The sequence below is a fragment of the Hemiscyllium ocellatum genome, chromosome 11 (assembly GCF_020745735.1).
Source record: "Hemiscyllium ocellatum isolate sHemOce1 chromosome 11, sHemOce1.pat.X.cur, whole genome shotgun sequence".
NCBI lineage: Eukaryota > Metazoa > Chordata > Chondrichthyes > Orectolobiformes > Hemiscylliidae > Hemiscyllium > Hemiscyllium ocellatum.
The window spans coordinates 14179683-14199014 of record NC_083411.1 but is presented as its reverse complement, the minus strand read 5'-3'; the positions used below and the strand labels follow the sequence as shown (position 1 = coordinate 14199014).

The 19332-nt window shown below is 43.8% G+C and overlaps 1 protein-coding gene across 2 annotated transcripts in view; it reads right to left on the bottom strand.

Annotated features, from left to right (window-relative positions):
• si:zfos-2326c3.2 (mitogen-activated protein kinase kinase kinase kinase 4) overlaps positions 1-19332 on the bottom strand; it is a 290366-nt gene that overhangs the window by 31735 nt on the left and 239299 nt on the right. For both annotated transcript variants that reach the window (XM_060832025.1, XM_060832026.1), the window contains one exon: positions 18427-18570. In XM_060832025.1, coding sequence (XP_060688008.1) covers positions 18427-18570 — 144 coding nt within the window. The remainder of the gene's footprint in view (positions 1-18426; positions 18571-19332) is intronic.

Sequence of the window (19332 nt, the reverse complement as noted above, 5' to 3'; positions counted from 1 at the left end):
GAAGAGAAACCCACCCATACCCCTACATTTGCCCCTTAGCCAACACAGCAGGCAATTTAGCATGGCCAATTCACCTGACCCGCATGTCTTTGGACTGTGGGAGGAAACCGGAGCACCCGGAGGAAACCCACGCAGACACGGGGAGAATGTGCAAACTCCACACAGTCAGTCACCTGAGGCGGGAGTTGAACCCGGGTGTCTGGCACTGTGAGGCAGCAGTGCTAACCACTGTGCCACCGTGCTGCCAATTTGATGGTGTCAGGACCAGAGACAATATCCAACCAAATAAAAACTAGTATTCACATTTACCTAGTAAAACTGCTCTGCAATTACTAAAATTGTGACCTTGCTGTTCTGAATTTGGCAATGTGGGTGGCAGAGTAGCTCAGTGGTTAACACTGCTGCCTTTACCGTGCAGGGAGACCCAGGCTCGATTCCAGACTTGGGTGACTATCGGTGTGGAGTTTGCATGTTTCCCCGTTTCTGCTGGATGGCTCACAGCTTTGCTCCCATGGTCCAAAGATGTGTGGGTTCAGTGGATTGGCCATGGGAAAGTGGGCATTGTGGGGGATATGGTTGGGGTCCAGGAGGGATGCTCTTCGGAGGGTCGGTTCAGACACAATGGACCGAATGACCTCATTCTGCACTATAGGGATTCTATGATGTGAATTCAGTACTAGGTTGAGAGACATCACCGAGGAGCACCTTGAGGGTGGATGTGTGAATACTCAACAATCATGGGCTACGTGGGAACCAATGGTGGGTAAAAAAAAAGGGGCGTGACCCCCAAAGCCTTTAAAAAACAGAAATGGCTGGAAAAACTCAGCAGGTCTGGCAGCATCTGTGGAGAGAGAAACAGTTAACATTTAATGATTGTTAACGATGCTTCTTCAAAACCTTTTAATAACAATTCTGGTTTGCGTAATTGAATTGATTTGAAATGAATTGAATTTATTGTCAGGCGTACTGAGGTACAGTGAAAAGCTTTGTCTTGCGAGCAATACAGGCGGATCACAGTTAAGTAGCATGGATAATAAATATTGGTAAACACTAAATAACATGTAAATAATAGATATTAATATAGGTTTGAGAGAACTGCAAAACTCATTCTTATCTCAACCATCAGAATTGTATTCACTCGCAGGGATTCCGTTCATTATTGCTGTGTTATCACAGTAACCAGCAACATCTACACAGTAAGACTGATTTCCAAATGGCTGCAAACACAATACAGAATAACCTTGGTTATTCGAGTATCAATTATCCAAATTTTGAATCATCCGAACAAGATCTTAAGGTCCCTGTACATACAAGTGTGCTTTAATAAGTAATTAATTTCAAATATTTACTCAAGAGGTGATGTTAGAGTTAAGTCTTCACTTTTTATGAAAACATTCTCCGATACTTAATCTCCTCGAGGACAAACAAGGACAAGCCTGAGCTGTGCGCTCTAACAGCAGGATCAAGATCCCGTTGTAATCTGAGGTAATGTTCTTCACTTCCACTACACTTTTAGTTTGGTGTTATCTGCAAATTGACTAACTATACCACTTATGTTCACATCCAAATCATTTATATAAATGACAAAAAGTAGTGGACCTAACACCGATCCTTGTGGTACACCACTTGTCCACTGATAATTGAGGTTATACTTTAAATAGTCAAGTTGAATCTTGACCAGATGGGCCAAAGGGCTGAGGAGTGGCAGATGGAGTTTAATTCAGATAAAAGCGAGGCGCTGCATTTTGGGAAAGCAAATCTTAGCAGGACTTATACACTTATTGGTAAGGTCCTAGGGAGTGTTGCTGAACAAAGAGACCTTGGAGTGCAGGTTCATAGCTCCTTGAAAGTAAAGTCGCAGGTAGATAGGATAGTGATGAAGGCATTTCTTTTATTGGTCAGAGTATTGAGTACAGGAGTTGGAAGGTCATGTTGCGGCTGTACAGGACATTGGTTAAGCCACTGTTGGAATATTGCATGCAATTCTGGTCTCCTTTTTATCAGAAGGATTTTCTGAAACTCAAAAGGGTTCAGAAAAGATTTACAAGGATGTTGCCAGGGTTTGGAGGATTTGAGCTATAGGGAGAGGTTGAATAGGCTGGGGCTGTTTTCCCTGGAGTGTTGGAGGCTGAGGGGTGATCTTATAGAGACTTATAAAATCATGAGGGGCATGGATAGGGTAAATAGACAAAGTCTCTTCCCTGGGGTGGGGAGTTCAGAACTAGAGGGCATAGCTTTAGGTGAGAGGGGAAAAATATAAAAGAGACCTAAGTGACAACATTTTCACACAGAGGGTTGTATATGTATGGGATGAACTGCCAGTGGAAGTGGTGGAGGCTGGTACAATTGCAACATTTAAGAGGCATTTGGATGGGTATATGAATAGGAAGGGTTTGGAGGGATATGGGCCGGGTGCTGGCAGGTGACACTAGATTGGGTTGGGATATCTGGTCAGCATGGACGAGTTGGACTGAATGGTCTGTTTCCATGCTGTACATGGCTCTATGACTAAATAGTTCGACTGAACCAGAGAACTGCTCTCTCAATAGAGAGAGACAATTGGTGGTATAACACTCCATAAAGGATGGATATTAATTACTGTATGCTGTATATTAACTCTGCCTTCTCCTCACAAATGCTGCCTGATCTGCTGAGTTTTGCCAGCAATTTCTGTCTCTGTATCCTATTTAAATTACCATAAGCTGTTGTGTTATGCCTATAAGCTAACATGCAGCATATCTTTAAAAAACATGCTCTTAATACCATCACTGTGCAAGAAAGCATTTAAAAACACATGACATGAGGATAAAAGGTCATGGCTGTTAACTGGGGCCAATTTTATTTCACATTAATTCAAGGGATGTGGTCTTGACTGGCTAGGCCAACATTTATCAATCATTATTAGCTGCCCTTGAGAAGATGGTAGTGAGCTACATTTGTGAACTGCTGCAGTCCATTTGCCATAGGTAGATCCACATTGTTAAGGAAGGAATTCCAGGATTTTGACCCAACGACAGAGAAGGAATGGTAAAATATTTCCAAGTCAGGTTGGTGTGTGGCTGAGAGAGGAACTTGCAGGGGTTGGTGTTCCCATGTATTTGCTGCCCTTTTCCTTCTTGATGAAAGTGATCATGGCTTTGGAAGGTGCTGTCTAAGGAGCCTCGGTGAATTTCTGCCATGCATCTTGTGGATAGCACACACTGCTGCTCACGTGCGTTGATGGTGAAGGGAGTGAAAGTTTGCGGATGTGCTGACAATCAAGCGGCTGCTTTGTCCTGGATGATTATGTTGCTGCATCCATCCAGGTACGTGGGGAATATTCCAACACACTTTGACTTATGCCTTGTAGACAGTGGGCAGGCATTGGGAAATCAGGGGGTGAGTTACTCACAACAAGAGTCCAAGCCTGCTCTCGTAACCCACAGCATTTATATGGCATGACCAGTTCATGTTCTGATAATTGATAACCCCCAGGATGTTGATGTGGGGGACTCAAGGCACGACACACTGAAGGGAATACACCACTACTCATAGATGAATAGCATAATATTAACCTAGACACACAAGTGTCTATGACTGCAATACATGTTATGGCATGAACTGTAATAAACATTTGCTGAATCTTATAGTCCAATACAACCCACATCTAACCCTTATATTACAAGAGTATTGCCACAACAATTCCAAATGTCCTCCTAAACGCAGAAGCCAAGACACATTGGACAAGAATTGACATTTACTTTGCTGTGTTGACAATGCAGCATCTGAGCAGCCCAGTGATGCTGAGCCTGTGGTTTGTAGCCCCACCAGCTGGTCAAAGTGCAACATTACAGATCAGGTGGAATGCAAACTGATTGCACAGAGAGAACAAAACAGCAGTGTTTCCTTTAATACTTAACTTGCAAATTTCAAGCAAATTTATTTCAGAATGACGGTTTATATTAAAAGGAACTCCATCCAGAAAGGTTTAGCTGATGCCAAGATGTTGCTGCGACACACTCGAGACATCAAACTCTGTTAACTGTATGCTTGAAAAGGCAGCTGCCAGAGGTCTGCCAAGTCATGGCGAGTGATTCTCGTTTAATTGCATCAAGTAATTCTTGGAAGCATGCTTTTGTAACGCGACTGAAAGACAGGATTTTAAAAAAAGTGTGGGGGGGGGGCGGGGGTTGGAATAGATACAGTGAAAATGGCAGCGTTTAACTCAATGTTTTTGTCAAGTTTGAATCTATGATGTAGTGAGTCCTCTGGATTAGTATCATATTGCTCTAAGGATGGACCCTTTTGTTCACAGAGTTGGTGCTTAGATGCTGGCACCCTACAACATTGTACCTTACTTTACTGACAATGTGGTCCCCTGACACTCTAATTTACTGGCAATATGGCACCCTACCCACCCATCATCCCACTTTACTGGCAATGTGGCACCCTACCCACCCTCCATCCCACTTTACTGGCAATGTGGCACCCTACCCACCCTCCATCCCACTTTACTGGCAATGTGGCACCCTACCCACTCTGCATTCCACTTTACTGGCAATATGGCATCATACCCACCCTCCATCCCACTTTACTGGCAATATGGCACCCTACCCACCCTCCATCCTACTTTACTGGCAATGTGGCACCCTACCCACCCTGCATCCCACTTTACTGGCAATGTGGCACCCTACCCACCCTCCATCCTACTTTACTGGCAATGTGGCACCCTACCCACCCTGCATCCCACTTTACTGGCAATGTGGCACCCTACCCACCCTCCATCCTACTTTAATGACAATGTGGTATCCGATGCACTGGGTTACCTAACCTACCAGCAATGTTGTACTCTACCGAGCTGGCACCCAGCTTTACTGGCAATGTTGTACCCTATCTCCCCGACATCCTCACCCTTTAACAATCCGACATTTACTTGACATAGCTAACCTTTCAGAGTAGCTGTCAAACATGCAGGTGGATGTTTCAATCAGTGTTGCTGATGCTCAGAAGGAGAGTGAGCATCAACAAGACTGATAGAAAAAAACAAAGTCAAAGTGGTGAACGAGACCTACTGGTTGAAGCCTAGTGCTTAGGAAAGGAGCAAGAGAGAAAGCAGGGAACTACAGATCTGTCAGCCTTACATCAGGAACAGGGAAAATGCAAGAGACTACCAGAAAGGACATGATAAATTGGCACTTGGATCAAAATGATGTGACTGGACATATTCAGCATGAATTTGTGAATGGAATCATCAGAACAGTAGCTTGGTGATTAGCACCGCTGCCTCACAGCACCAGAGACCCAGCCTCAGGAGACTGTCTGTATGGATATTCACATTCTCCCCGTGTCCGTGTGGGTTTCCTCCGGGTGCTCCAGTTTCCTCCCACAATCCAAAGATGTGTAAGTTAGGTGAATCGGCCATGCCAAATTGCTCATAGTGTTCAGTGATATGCAGGCTAGGTGGGTGAGTCATGGGAAATGCAGGGTTACAGGGATGGGATAGGGGGAGTGAGTCTGGCTGCACTCAATGGGCTGAATGGTCAGCTTCCACACTGTAGTGATTCTATGGTTTGGAATAATTTGAGGGTGTTTCTAACAAAATTGATTTGATGGGAGTCTATGGTCACTGAATAGTTGGATATTTAGAAGGCTTTTGATAAGATTCACCAAGGGATATTGGTTAGCAAAACCAAAAATTGAAGAACTGATGCTCGAAACATCGACTCTCCTGCTCCTCGGATGCTGCCTGACTGCCACAATTTTTGACTCTGATCTCCAGCATCTGCAATCCTTATTTTCTCCTAAAATCAAAAACTCTCTTTGTGAACTACAAATGAAGCCCAGAATGATCAATACATTTCATTCCTGGATTTAGTAAGGGGAGGTCGTTCCTGACAAACCTGTTGGAATTCTTTAAAGAGGTAAGAAGTAGGTTAGACCAGGGAAACCTAGTGGATATTATCTACCTAGACTTCCAAAAGGCCTTTGGATAAGGTACCTCGCGGGAGGTTGCTGAGTAAGGTGAGGGTCCATGGTGTTCGAGGTGAGCTACTGGCATGGATTGAGGATTGGCTGTCTGACAGAAGGCAGAGACTTGGGATAATAGGTTCTTTTTCTGAATGGCAGCTTGTGACAAGTGGTGTCCCGCAGGGTTCAGTGTTGGGGCAGCAGCTGTTCACTTTATATATTAATGATCTGGATGAAGGGATTGGTGGCATTCTGGCGAAGTTCACAAATGATATGAAGTTAGGTGGACAGGCAAGTAGTTCTGAGGAGGTGGGGAGGCTGCAGAAAGATTTAGACAGTGTTGGAGATCAGTCCAAGAAATGATTGATGAAATTCAATGTGAGCAAATGCGAGGTCTTGCACTTTGGAAAAAAGAATACAGGCATGGATTATTTTATAAATGGTGAGAAAATTCATAAAGCCAAAGTACAAAGGGATCTGGGAGTGTTAGTACAGGATTCACTAAAGGTTGACTTGCAAGTTGAGTCCGTGGTTAAGAAAGCAAATGTAATGTTGTCATCTATCTCAAGAGGGTTGGAATGGAAAGGAAGTGATGTGCTATTGAGACTTTATAAAGCTCTGATTAGGCCCCATTTGGAGTACTGTGTCCAGTTTTGGGCCCCACACCTCAGGAAGGACATACAGGCACTGGAGTGTGCCCAGCGGCGATTCACATGGATGATCCCTGGAATGGTAGGTCTAACATACGAGGAACAATTGAGGATCCTGGGATTGTATTCATTAGAGTTTAGAAGGTTGAGGGGAGATCTAATAGAAACTTACAAGATAATGCATGGTTTTCAAAGGGTGGACGCTGGAAACATATTTCTGTCAGACGGGGAGACTAGGACCCGTGAGCACAGCCTTAGAATTTGAGGGGGTTACTTTAGAATGGAAATGAGGAGACATTTCTTCAACCAGAGAGTGGTGTGCCTGGGGAATTCATAGTCACAGAGCGCAGTGGAGGATGGGACGTTAAATTTCTTCAAGGCATAAATTCTTAATCTCGCAAGAAATTAAGGGATATGGGGAGAGTGCAGGTAGGTAGTGTTGGAATGCCCATCAGCCATGATGGAATGGCGGGCTGGAGTCAATGGGCTGAATGGCCTTATTTCCACTCCTGTTTCTTATGATCTCACGGTCTTATTTATTTCAAACCATTGCTTTTTTTTTTAAAACTAGCTTTTCCATCTGGAAAAATCCTTGGAAGCAAATGTTCAGGAACGGCTCCAGGCAAGAGTCAGTCACATGGTCGGAGGGGGAGAGAAAGAAGACCCAAACGCGATGGGAGTAAGTTAATGCAATAACTTAAAAAGAACATCATTTGTTATGCAGTGACCGAGGAAGGAAGGAAGTAGCAAGTAACTATAAACAGATTCGAAAGAGAAGTCAGTGAGAAAGTCTACCATGTACCCTTCAAACTATCCTGAAATGGTGTACAGTAAAGTGCGTTTGAAGTATATTTGTTGTTGTAATGTAGGGAAGAAAATTGAGAAAACAAAAGTAGACAGAAGATCAAAGGGAATTTTGCTGATCAAGTGTTATACATAAAACTGAAGGAAGGATGGTTAATAGGTAAGTTAATCAGTTAGGCAGGTGACCAGTAAAATATTGGAACCACAAAGATGGCACTCACTTTCTTTGGAAACTAACACTACCCTCAGGATAAGAGGAATCGATAGTTCAGCACGAACTGTGAAATAAGTGCAGAAACAAGTATCAAAAACCACGTAGACTGGCTTCAGGGAGGATGGGAAGGGGAGACAGTGCGTAGGATCAGGTCTGAAGCCAATTGCACTGCTAGAAGAATGAATGTTATCCCAAGTTGAATCAGAACTTATTGTATGGAAAAGATAGTGGGAACAGTTGGGATCATGATGCAGAATCTTAAAATATTGGAAAAGGTTGGGAAGCCAGGATTAAAAGTGGATCCAGATCCCGCTAGAGATTAGATTCCCTACAATGTGGAAACAGGCACTTCGGCCCAACAAGTCCACACCGGCCCTCCGAAGAGCAACCCACCCAGACCCATTCATCCCTGACTAATGTACCTAACACTACGGGCAATTTAGCATGGCCAATTTACCTAACTTGCACATCTTCGCACTGTGGGAGGAAACCCACACAGACACTGGGAGAATGTGCAAACTCCACACAGATAGTTGCCCAAAGCAGGAATTGAACCCAGGTCCTGGCGCTGTGAGGCAGCAATTCTAACCACTGCGCCACTGTGCCGCCCACAGATATCTACTCTCTGTCCCAGAAGAAAAAACCAGAAGGAAATGACAGAACTGGTCTTGTCTATCTTAGTATGGAAATTGAGTTCAGACTAAAAGTGATCTTATTGAAAGGTGGGAGGGTGTGCAGCATTGTCCCTGGGAGAATTGGGTTGGGGGAGAGGGATGTTGCTGCCCAGAAAGTGTAAGGGCACCTTGAGATGGAAAACTCCCTCAGAGGACGTGTGAACTTATGATGACTATTTCTGACCATAGCTGCCTGGCCAGGCCGCTGTTGTGAAGTGGGATTTACTCTGTAACCTGCCCAGTGGCCATCACTGTGACCCCATGGCAGGAGCATATCTGAGGGACAGGGTGAGAAATAAAGGAGGTTTTGCTGGCGTCTCAGCATACTGCTTGACACTGCCAGGCTTGGTAAGATCCCAGCATTGTCACCAATCTAGCCCCAAGTCGCCAATTAATGACCAACTCTTTGCCGTCAGCTGTTGCCAACCCAAGCTTTTCGATTTCCCACCTGTTCTGTGAATTAATATCAGCTGAAAAAGTTAGTGTGTAGTAACATTGCAGTATTAACCTCAACGTTGTCAGGTCGGATTCATTAGAATAATAGTTTGGAAACTGTGGACAGAACACTCTCTCTTGTGACAATGGTATGATTGACCTCAGCTCCTCATGCAAAGGAGAAGAAAAAACAAGCAAAGTGTCTGCTTCTCAAGACATCTCCTTCAACAATCCCTTCCAAAAGCACAATCCCGACCCTCACAAAGGACAAGTGCAACAGATGCATGGGAACATCACTCTTCACATTCCCCTCCAAGGGTGTGGTCTCCTCATAGTGGGTGGCATGGTGGCTCAGTAGTTAGCACTGCCGCCTCACAGTGCCAGGGACCTGGGTTTGATTCCAGCCTCGGGCAACTGTCTATGTGGAGTTTGCACATTCTTTCCGTGTCTGCGTGGGTTTCCTCCAGGTGCTCTGGTTTCCTCACACAGTCCAAAGATGTGCAGGACAGGTGGATTGGCCATGCTAAATTGCCCACAGCAATAGTCAGGGGTAAATGGGTCTGGGTGGGTTACTCTTCGGAGGGCTGGTGTGGACTTGTTGGGCCAAAGGGCATGTTTCCACACTGTAGGGAATCTAATTGAAGTCCACACACAGCATCTGGAAATATATTGCCGATCCTTCACTGTTGCTGGGTCAAAGTCCCGGAGCTCCCTTCCTATCAGCACTATGGGTCTACCTAACCTCCACAGCTACATTGGGTCAAGAAAATAGCCACTGATCATCTTTTCAAGTGCATTTAGGGACTGGAAATGAATGCTAGTCTGGGAAGCATGTTCATATCCCATGAACAAATCAAATGCTCATAGAGTCAATGAGTCGTAGAGTCATACAGCATAGAAACAGACCCTTTTGTCCAACTCATCCACGCTGACCAAGTTTCCCAAATTAAACCAGTCCTATTTGCCTGCATTTGCCCCATAAACATTTCCTATTTATGTACCAACTTCTTTCAGAACAATGTCAAATCTTACGATGAAGTGTTAATATTTATGAAAGGAATAAGAGAGCAAGCAGGAATCTAAAGACTTGGCAGCCTTACATTAGGAGTAGGGAAGATGCTAGAAACCACCAGAAAGGACATTATAAATGGACACTCGGATCAAGATGATCTGTTTGGACATGTTCAGCATGAATTTGCAAATGGAAAATCCATTTGACAAATTTGGAGCTTTTTGAGCTCACAAAATCGATGGCCACTGAATACTTGAACTTTTAGGAGATTTTTGATCAGGTTCTCTAAGGGAATTTGGTTAACAAAATCAAAATACATGGAATAGGAGGTAATACACTAGCATGTGGTTAAGAGATTAAAAGGAAAGAAAAGTAGCAAGAAATGGGCCTTCTTCATTTTGTCAGTCTATGACTAATGGGATACTGCATTGGTCAGCATTTAGGTCCCCAGCCGTTCATAGTATATATCAATGCTTTGGACATGGGGAACAAATGTGACATTACCAGATCTGCAGATGATACCAAGCTAACAGGGAATGTGGGTTGTGAGGAAGATGCAAAGTGGTTTTAGGAGGATTCCGATGGGCTTATTGCTTGGGCCAGAAGATGGCAAATATGGAAGAATGTGAGGTTATCCACTTTGGTCAGAGGATCAGATGTGCAGATCATTTCACAAATGATAAAAGGTTGGAAAGTGTAGATTTACTAAGGGAATTAGATGTTCTTGTTAGTAAATCACCGAAGACTCAGATGAAGGTGCAGCAAGTTATTGCGTTCAGTTCTGGTCGCCTCATTATAGGAAGGATGTGGAAGCTTTAGAGAGAATGCAGAGGAAATTTACTAGAATGCGGTCCGGACTGGAGGGCATGTCTTATGAAGAAAGGTTGAGGGAGTTAGGACTTTTCTCCTCGGAGTGAAGAAGGATGAGAGGTGACTTGCTAGAAGTGTTTAAGATGTTGAGAGGAATAGATGAAGTGCATAGCCAGAGACATTTTCCCAGGGTGGAAATGTCTATCACGAGGGGGCAAAGCTTTCAGGTGACTGGAGGAAGGTTATGGGGAAATGTCAGAGGTCGGTTCTTGACACAGAGAGTGATGGATGTGTGGAATGCACTGCCAGCAGTGGTAGTAGAGTCAGAGACATTAGGGACTTTTAAGTGAGTCTTGGACAGGCAGATGGAAGTTAGTACAATGAAGAGTATGTAGGTTAGTCTGATCTTAGAGTAGGATAAAAGGCCAGCACATCGAGGCCAAAGGGCCTGTAATTTGCTATACTATTTCATGTTCTACGTTATTATAAAGGCAAATAGAATATTAGTCTCAGTTGCAGGGAGATTTAAATTCAGGAGTTGGGAAGTCTTGCTTCGATGAGTTTGAAACTTTGTTAGAACACACCTCGAGGACCGTGTGCAAGTTTTCCTCCTAATTTCAGGAAAAACCTTACTGCCACAGAGGGAGCACGGCAAAGGTTCACCAGATTTAGATTAGATTAGATTACTTACAATGTGGAAACAGGCCCTTCGGCCCAACAAGTCCACACCGACCCGCCGAAGCGCAACCCACCCATACCCCTACATATACCCCTTACCCACTCCCAGGAATGGCAGGACTGTCCTTGGAAGAGAGACTGGGCAAGCTGGCCCCACATTCTCTGCAAGGTCAAAGACTGAGAGGTGGTTTCTCTAAAACCTTCAGACATCTTACAGCGGTAGACAGAGTAGATGCGGGTAAGATGCTCCCTCTTGTCAGGGAATCTTCGAACCGAGGGCACAGTTTTAAAATATGGGGGAATGCCACTTAGGACCAAGATATGCAGAAATAGTTTGAATCAGAGGCTTCTGAATTTTGAAATGCACCATCCCCCGAAGGCTGTGGAAGCTCAGAGTTTGAGAGATTTTCAATTGTCAATGGTGTACGGGGTTATAATGATGGAGTGAACAATAGGCATTGAAGTGTTCAATTAGCCAGGAGCATATTGAATGGTGGGACAGGTTTGATGGGCCAAATGGCCTAATCCTGTCCCTATCAAACTGAGGACATCTAGAGGCCGATCAGCTCTTTGAACGAACTAGCTGTTGACTCCCTGCAAATATTTTCCTTTTTGGATGCATTTGAACTTTGAAGATTTATTTTTTTTCAGTTGCATAAACCTGACTCCCAGATGTGGGCGGCACGGTGGCACAGTGGTTAGCACTGCTGCCTCACAGCGCCAGAGACCCGGGTTCAATTTCTGCCTCAGGCGACTGACTGTGTGGAGTTTGCACGTTCTCCCCGTGTCTGCGTGGGTTTCCTCTGGGTGCTCTGGTTTCCTCCCACAGTCCAAAGATGTGCGGGTCAGGTGAATTGGCCATGATAAATTGCCCATAGTGTTAGGTAGGGATAAATGTAGGGGTATGGGTGCGGGTCAGTGTGGACTTGTTGGGCCGAAGGGCCTGTTTCCACACTGTAAGTAATCTAATCTAATATGTTTGTAGAGAAAGTCTTGAATTGGAGCATGGGAGCAAGATGTATGACAGCACCAGACTGACAAATCCATGGTTACCCCAGTAGGTGGAGACATATACAACATTTGGAGGCAGTGCCTATTCAGTGAGATTCGACTGGAAATGTAAAGAGAGGGTTTCATAATATATTTCAGAGACAGTTGGGAGATAAAGGAAGTGGCCTGCGAAGGCAATTGTACCTAACAGGAAAAAAAACCTAAAAATAACGTAAGGGTTTTGCCACAGCCTATCGGGTGAAAATAATTAACACAAAAGACTTGAAAGACCTGAACTAAAATTACACTTTTTACAGACATCTCATGGTGCTTTACAGTTAAGTAAGAACTTTGGAATGCAGTCACAGGTGTAACGTAGGAAAGTCGGAGCAAATATAAGCACAGCTCGATCCCACAAACCACAATGGGATAATGAGTAGATCCTCTGTTTATGTCATACTGATTGAAGGATAAATATTGGCCAGGATACTTTGAAATAGTGCCCATCGGATCTAATGTGTAGATGGGGTCTTGGTTTGATGTCACAGCACTCAGTACTACAATAGAGGTTTGCCTTGATTGGAAGGTACAACAGCCTTGTGAGGTGATAAGAAGGGGCCAAACACACAGGCCCCAGGAGTAAAGGATTGTAACCAGCCCAACATAAAATAACATTGATCGATTGGCTTAGAGCTATCATAGAAACACAGAATGCTTACAGTGCAGATAAAGGCCATTCAGCCCATCAACTCTGCACCAACCCTGTGAAGAATATCCCACCTTATCCCTGCATTTCCCATGGTTAATCCAGTGAGCCTGCAGCTCCCTGGACACTATCAGAAATTTAGCTTGGCCAATCCACCCTAACCTGCACATCTTTGGACTGTGGGGGGAAACTGGAGCACAGAGGAAACACACACAGACACGGGGAGAATGTGCAAACTCTATAAATACTTTAGGGACATTTAAGTGACTCTTGGATAGGCAAATGGATGATAGTAAAATGAAGGGTATGTAGGTTAGTTTGATCTTAGAGTAGGATAGGAGTTCAGCAAAACATCAATGGTCAAAGGGCCTGAACTGTGCTATACCCCACGCACAGTCACCCAAGGCCGGAATTGTACCTGAGCCCCGGTACTGTGAGGCAGTAATGCACTGAACCACCATACCAGCTAATACAAAAGGTAAAAGCAATGCATAATTGCTTCATAACCCTATACATTGTAGAAGAAACAGGAAGCATCTTTCAGCTCATGTCTTCTAATGGTAAATGACCCTGACAGCGTACAGAAAATGGAACTGGTAATGCCCTTGGGTAATTGTGATTACAACATGATGAAGTTCTGAATGATTCAATACAGCTGAGAGCTGAACATTGGAAACAGGCTGACTACCAGTGCACAAGCACTGAAATAAAACAGAGAGGGAAATGATTTATTTATGCCTCCATTCAGGACGCACAGCTTAAAGTCAACAACAATTCAAAAACACGGCCCTGATTGAGTGGATCAATCCAAAGATAAATAGGAAGAATAAATTAACTGCATCATGCAGAGAGAGAAGGACAAGGGAACAGCACAGGATATTTCAAAGATGTATAAAAAAAAGGATGGTGACACAGACTTAGAAGCAGCTGAAAATGAAGATGGTTGAAGATGCTAACCCATGAGCAAGCAATTGTTCTAGCGTGTGCTCTCCAACGAGATGGTCACAGAGGATTATAATGGGGAATTTAAGTGAAGTTGAGCAATTAGCTAATGCACTTTAATGACTAACTCCAGAAAGCAATCACTAGAGATGTCCGTGATAACAAGCTCAGTACTAGTGGAAATAAGTCAAGTTGACTTAAACTTTTATATAATCAAGATTGAAGTTTAATAGGTATCGAAAACAAAAAGGTCAGAGGACACAGTGGGTCAGGCAGCATCCATTGAGAGAAAGTAAGCTAATGTTCATGTTAACTTGCTCTCTCTCCATGGATGCAGCCTGACCTGCTGCGATCTCCATATTTTGTGCTTTCAGTACAGATTCTAGCATCTGCAGTAATGTGCCCCTTCACTAGGTGCTGAATGAATTCAAAACAAAGGAATTCAAGGGAATAGTGCTGTGAATCTCCAGACATGAACACACTACGGAAGGTGCTGGTGATTATCAATATTATACAATCACCAAAAATTGGACAGAACAGGAAAAAAAAAATGATATTATACATCAACAAGGTAATACAATACAGGAAATAATATTAATCTTTCACTAATTATTGAGAAATGAATGGATCAAGTTTCAGCAGATGATATGACTCAGTGAGGTAATGATCTGTTCAAGAACAGCTAACACTGTTTGAGAACGAGAAGTTCCCATTGGGTCAACTTCCTTAATTTTAAGAGGAAGTAACATTCAACGTTCACAGTTGTGGACTACTTTCGTAGGGCTTTTTGAAAAAGTTCCTCAATAAGGTTGCTTTCAAAACTGGAAGTAAAGAGTGAAACCTGGATGTGGATAAGAAATTGACCTGTAGGACAAGGTAACAACTGGAGCATGTTAGGAGCGTGTTGTTCATGTTTGGGGGTGGGGGGAGGTGATGAGGCTGGGCGATACCAAGCAAAGTCATAGAGTCATAGAGATGTACAGCACGGAAACAGACCCTTCAGTCCAATTCATCTATGCCAACCAGGCATCCTAACCTAATCTAGTCCCATTTGCCAGCACTTGGCCCATATCCTTCTAAACCCTTCCTATTCATATACCCATCCAGAGGCCTTTTAAATGCTGTAATTGTACCAGCCTCCACCACTTCCTCTGGCAGCTCATTCCATATACACACACCACCCTCTGCATGACAAAGTTGCCCCTTAGGTCCCTTTGATATTCTTCCCCTCTCACCCTAAACCTATGCCCTCCACTTCTGGACTCCCCCACCCCAGGGAGAAGATCTTGTCTGTTACCCTATCCATGCCCCTCATGATTTGTAAACCTCTATAAGATCACCCCTCAGCCTACGACACTCCATGGAAAACAGCCCCAGCCCCAGCTTGTTTAACCTCTCCCTATAGCTCAAATCCTCTAAAGCTGGCACCATTCACGTAATATTTTTCTAAATCCCTTTAAGTTTCACAACATCCTTCCAGGAGACCAGAATTGCACACGCAATATTCCAACAGTGGCCTAACCAATGTCCTGTACAGCCGCAACATGACCTCACAACTCCTATACTCAATACTCTGATCAATAAAGGAAAGCATACCAAATACTTTCTTCACTATCCTATCTGCCTGCGACTCCACTTTGAACCTGCACTCCAAGGTCTCTTTGTCTGCCTCGGACCTTATTGTTAAGTGTATAAGTCCTGCGAAGATTTGTTTCCCAAAATGCAGCAACTCTCATTTATTTAAATTAAACTCCATCTGCTACTCCTCAGCCCATTGGTCCTTCTGATCAAGATCCCATTGTACTCTGAGGTAACCTTCTTCACTGTCCACTACACCTCCGATTTTGATGTTGTCTACTAACTTAGTAACTATACCTCTTAGGCTCACATCCAAATCATTTATATAAATGATGAAAAGTTGTGGACCCAGCACCAATCCTTGTGACACTACAGTGGTCACAGGCCTCCTGTTAGAAAAGCAACCCTCCACCACCACCGGTAGGTCTTCTAACCTTTGAGCCAGTTCTGTATCAAAATGGCTTGTTCTCCCTGTATTCCATGAGATCTAACCTTGTTAACCATGGGGAACCTTGTCAAACGCCTTATTGAAATCCATATAGATCACATATACCAGTCTCCCCTCATCAATCCTCTTTGTTACTTCCTCAACAAACTCAATCAAGTTCATGAGACATGATTTCCCATCGTGCTGGCTATCCCTAATCAGTCTGCCATTTCAAATGCACGAACATCCTATCTCTCAGGATTCCCTCCAACAACGTGTCCACCACCGATGTCAGGCTCACTGGTCTATAGTTCCCTGGCTTTTTCTTACCACCTTTCTCAAATAGTGGCACCATGTCAGCCAACCTCCAGTCTTCTGACACCTCACCTATGACTATCAATGATACAAATAACTCAGCAAGAGGCCCAGCAATCACTTCTCTAGCTTCCCACAGAGTTCTCGGGTACACCTGATCAGGTCCTGGGGATTTATCCACTTTTATGCATTTCAAGACATCCAGCACTTCCTCCTCTGTAATGTGGACATTTTTTCAAGAGGCACCATCTATTTCCCCACATTTTATATCTTCCATATCCTTCTCCACAGTAAATACTGATGCAAAATATTCATTTAGTATCCCCCACATCTCCTGCGTCTCCACACAAAGGCCACCTTGCTGATCTTTGAGGGGCCCTCTTCTCTCCCTAGTTACCCTTTTGTCCTAAGTGCATCCATAATGGCTGGCCAAAATAGCTCAGTTGGGAGAGCATTGGATTGAAGAGTGAAAGGTCCCTGGTTCAATCCAGGATTTCACTAAAAAGAGTGTATCCTGACTGTTGCTTAGTGTTGTAAGTCCTTCAGGCCAAAGTGCTGAGATCCCTGACTGTTCCTCATCGATATCAATGTTTTTGGATTTGGTAACACGCAATACAAATTTTGCAGATGACTCTGAACGATGGGTAATGGGGTTGACTTAGTAGGAGGCAGTGAGAACTACAATAAAAGTCAAAATGTGGAGGTGTTGGTGTTGAATTGGGGTGAACAAAGTCAGAAGTGGCACGGTGGCACAGTGGCACAGTGGTTAGCACTGTTGCCTCACAGCGCCAGAGACCCGGGTTCAATTCCTGACTCAGGCGACTGACTGTGTGGAGTTTGCACGTTCTCCCTGTGTCTGCGTGGGTTTCCTCCGGGTGCTCCGGTTTCCTCCCACAGTCCAAAGATGTGCGGGTCAGGTGAATTGGCCATGCTAAATTGCCCATAGTGTTAGATAAGGGGAAAATGTAGGGGTATGGGTGGGTTTCGCTTCAGTGGGTCAGTGTGGACTTGTTGGGCCGATGGGCCTGTTTCCACACTGTAAGTAATCTAAAAAAAAGTTACACAAGGAGGAAGTGAGGTCTGCAGATGCTGGAGATCAGAGCTGAAAATGTGTTGCTGGAAAAGCGCAGCATCCAAGGAACAGAAAATTCGACATTTCGGGCATAAGCTGATGAAGGGCTTATGCCCGAAACGTCGAATTTCCCGTTCCTTGGATGTTACCTGACCTGCTGCGCTTTTCCAGCAACACATTTTCAGAAGTTACACAACACCAGGTTATATTCCAAAAAAGTTTATTTGAAGTCCCAAGTTTTTGGAGCATTGCTCAGCACTCCGAAAGCTTGTGACTTTGAATAAACCTGTTGGACTATAACCTGATGTCATGTGACTTCTGACTTAATAAAAGTCAAGGTAAACATTCTGAAAAACAAAAGAGTGAACGACAAAGCCCAACGCTGAGCATCGGAAAGTAACCTAAACTGAAATCACGATTGTGTTAGGGATGGTGTAAAAAAGCTTTGATAGGGTTCACACTGAGAGGAAATTTACTCCAAAGAGAAATTCTGGAACAAAAGGTGCTGTTTCACAGCATGGCGTCTTCTATTTAAGATGGAGATGAGGAGGAACATTTTCTCTCCAAGGATTGACAGTGTTTGTGTTTGGGATTCTCTTCTACAGAATATAGTGGAATCTGAGGTATTGAATGCATTCAAGACTCGAGTTATTGACAAAGGAATGAGGGTTATAAGGACTACAGAGTCGAGAGCGTGGTGCTGGAAAAGCACAGCAGGTCAGGCAGCATCTGAGGAGTAGGAGAATCGACATTTCAGGCAAAAGCCCTTCATCAGGAACTACAATCAGCCGTGGTCTTACCGAATGGCAGAGCAGAATCAAGGGGCTGATTTTCTTATAGCCGTATTGTCTTTGTCTGCATTTGCATGGCATCCTTCACAGATGGAAACAAAATACTATGGAACTGTGGTCATTGTAATGTGGGAAATGAAACAGGTCACACAGCTAATTCCCACACAAGACAAATAGAAAATGATCAAAATAATCTGCTTTCTGGGCGCTCCATATTGACCATGATGTTTGGGCTAATTTGCTGTTTTATCTTCAAGTATTGCATGACTTATTTTCTGGCTACTTGAGTGGGAGGTGAGCTCCAAATTTAACATTTGATGTTTTTTAAGAACCTAATTCCCCAAACATAAAACAGACATTAAAATGTGAAGATATTTCCAACCTGATATTGTAATGAGTACGTTCAGTCCTTCCAGTACGTCCATTTGTTGGAACCGTCTTCGAGTAATTAGTGAGTAAACTTTGCCTTGTCCACTCCGGTCCAATAACCAAAGCCCATTCTCTGTGCCCACCAGCAGATTGACACCTGAAAAGATCAAAATACTTTTAGGAGCATGAGTAACCTCTGAGCATTTTACATTTTGCTGTCATCAATAAACCTATGGACAAAATGAGTAGCATTTAAAATAACCAGTTGAACAAAAGAACGTTCCATCTTTCTCTGCTCAAGTGTAAAACAGAGACTCAACATTAATATTCCATCAAATAATGGCTTTGCCAACATTCTTCGCATCATGAAATATAAAGGGATACAACATAACAGGCCCCTCACTCCTTCTAGTCTGCTCTACCATTTAATAAGAGCACCACTGATCTGCTCTAAACCTCAACTCTACAATCTTGCATACTCCCAATAATTTCTCGTCCTTTTGGTAATCTACCTTCCTCTCCCTTAAAAATATCTAAACATCCAATGCAATGCTATGAGGGCACATGTGATACTGTTTCTGTGCATAGCAAGATCGCACAGATAGCATCTGAGGTAACGGTCCATTCTTGGTGATTTGAGCAAGGAGTATTGCTGATGTGAAGAGACTTACTTAATCCTCTGCAAATTGTGTACCGGTACTTGTTACACTCACCAGAAACAATGCACCTCAGTACTAGCCCCTTTCTGCACTTGTGAAAAGGCACAACGAACACTGCCCATTGTTAGTGAGTGACCCCTTTACAGACTTCAATTGCCTAAAACTCAGCAAGTAAGAAGGCGATCAGGTTAGATTACCTACAGTACGGAAATAGGCTCTTTGGCCCAACAACTCCACATTGACTCTCCGAAGAGTAACCC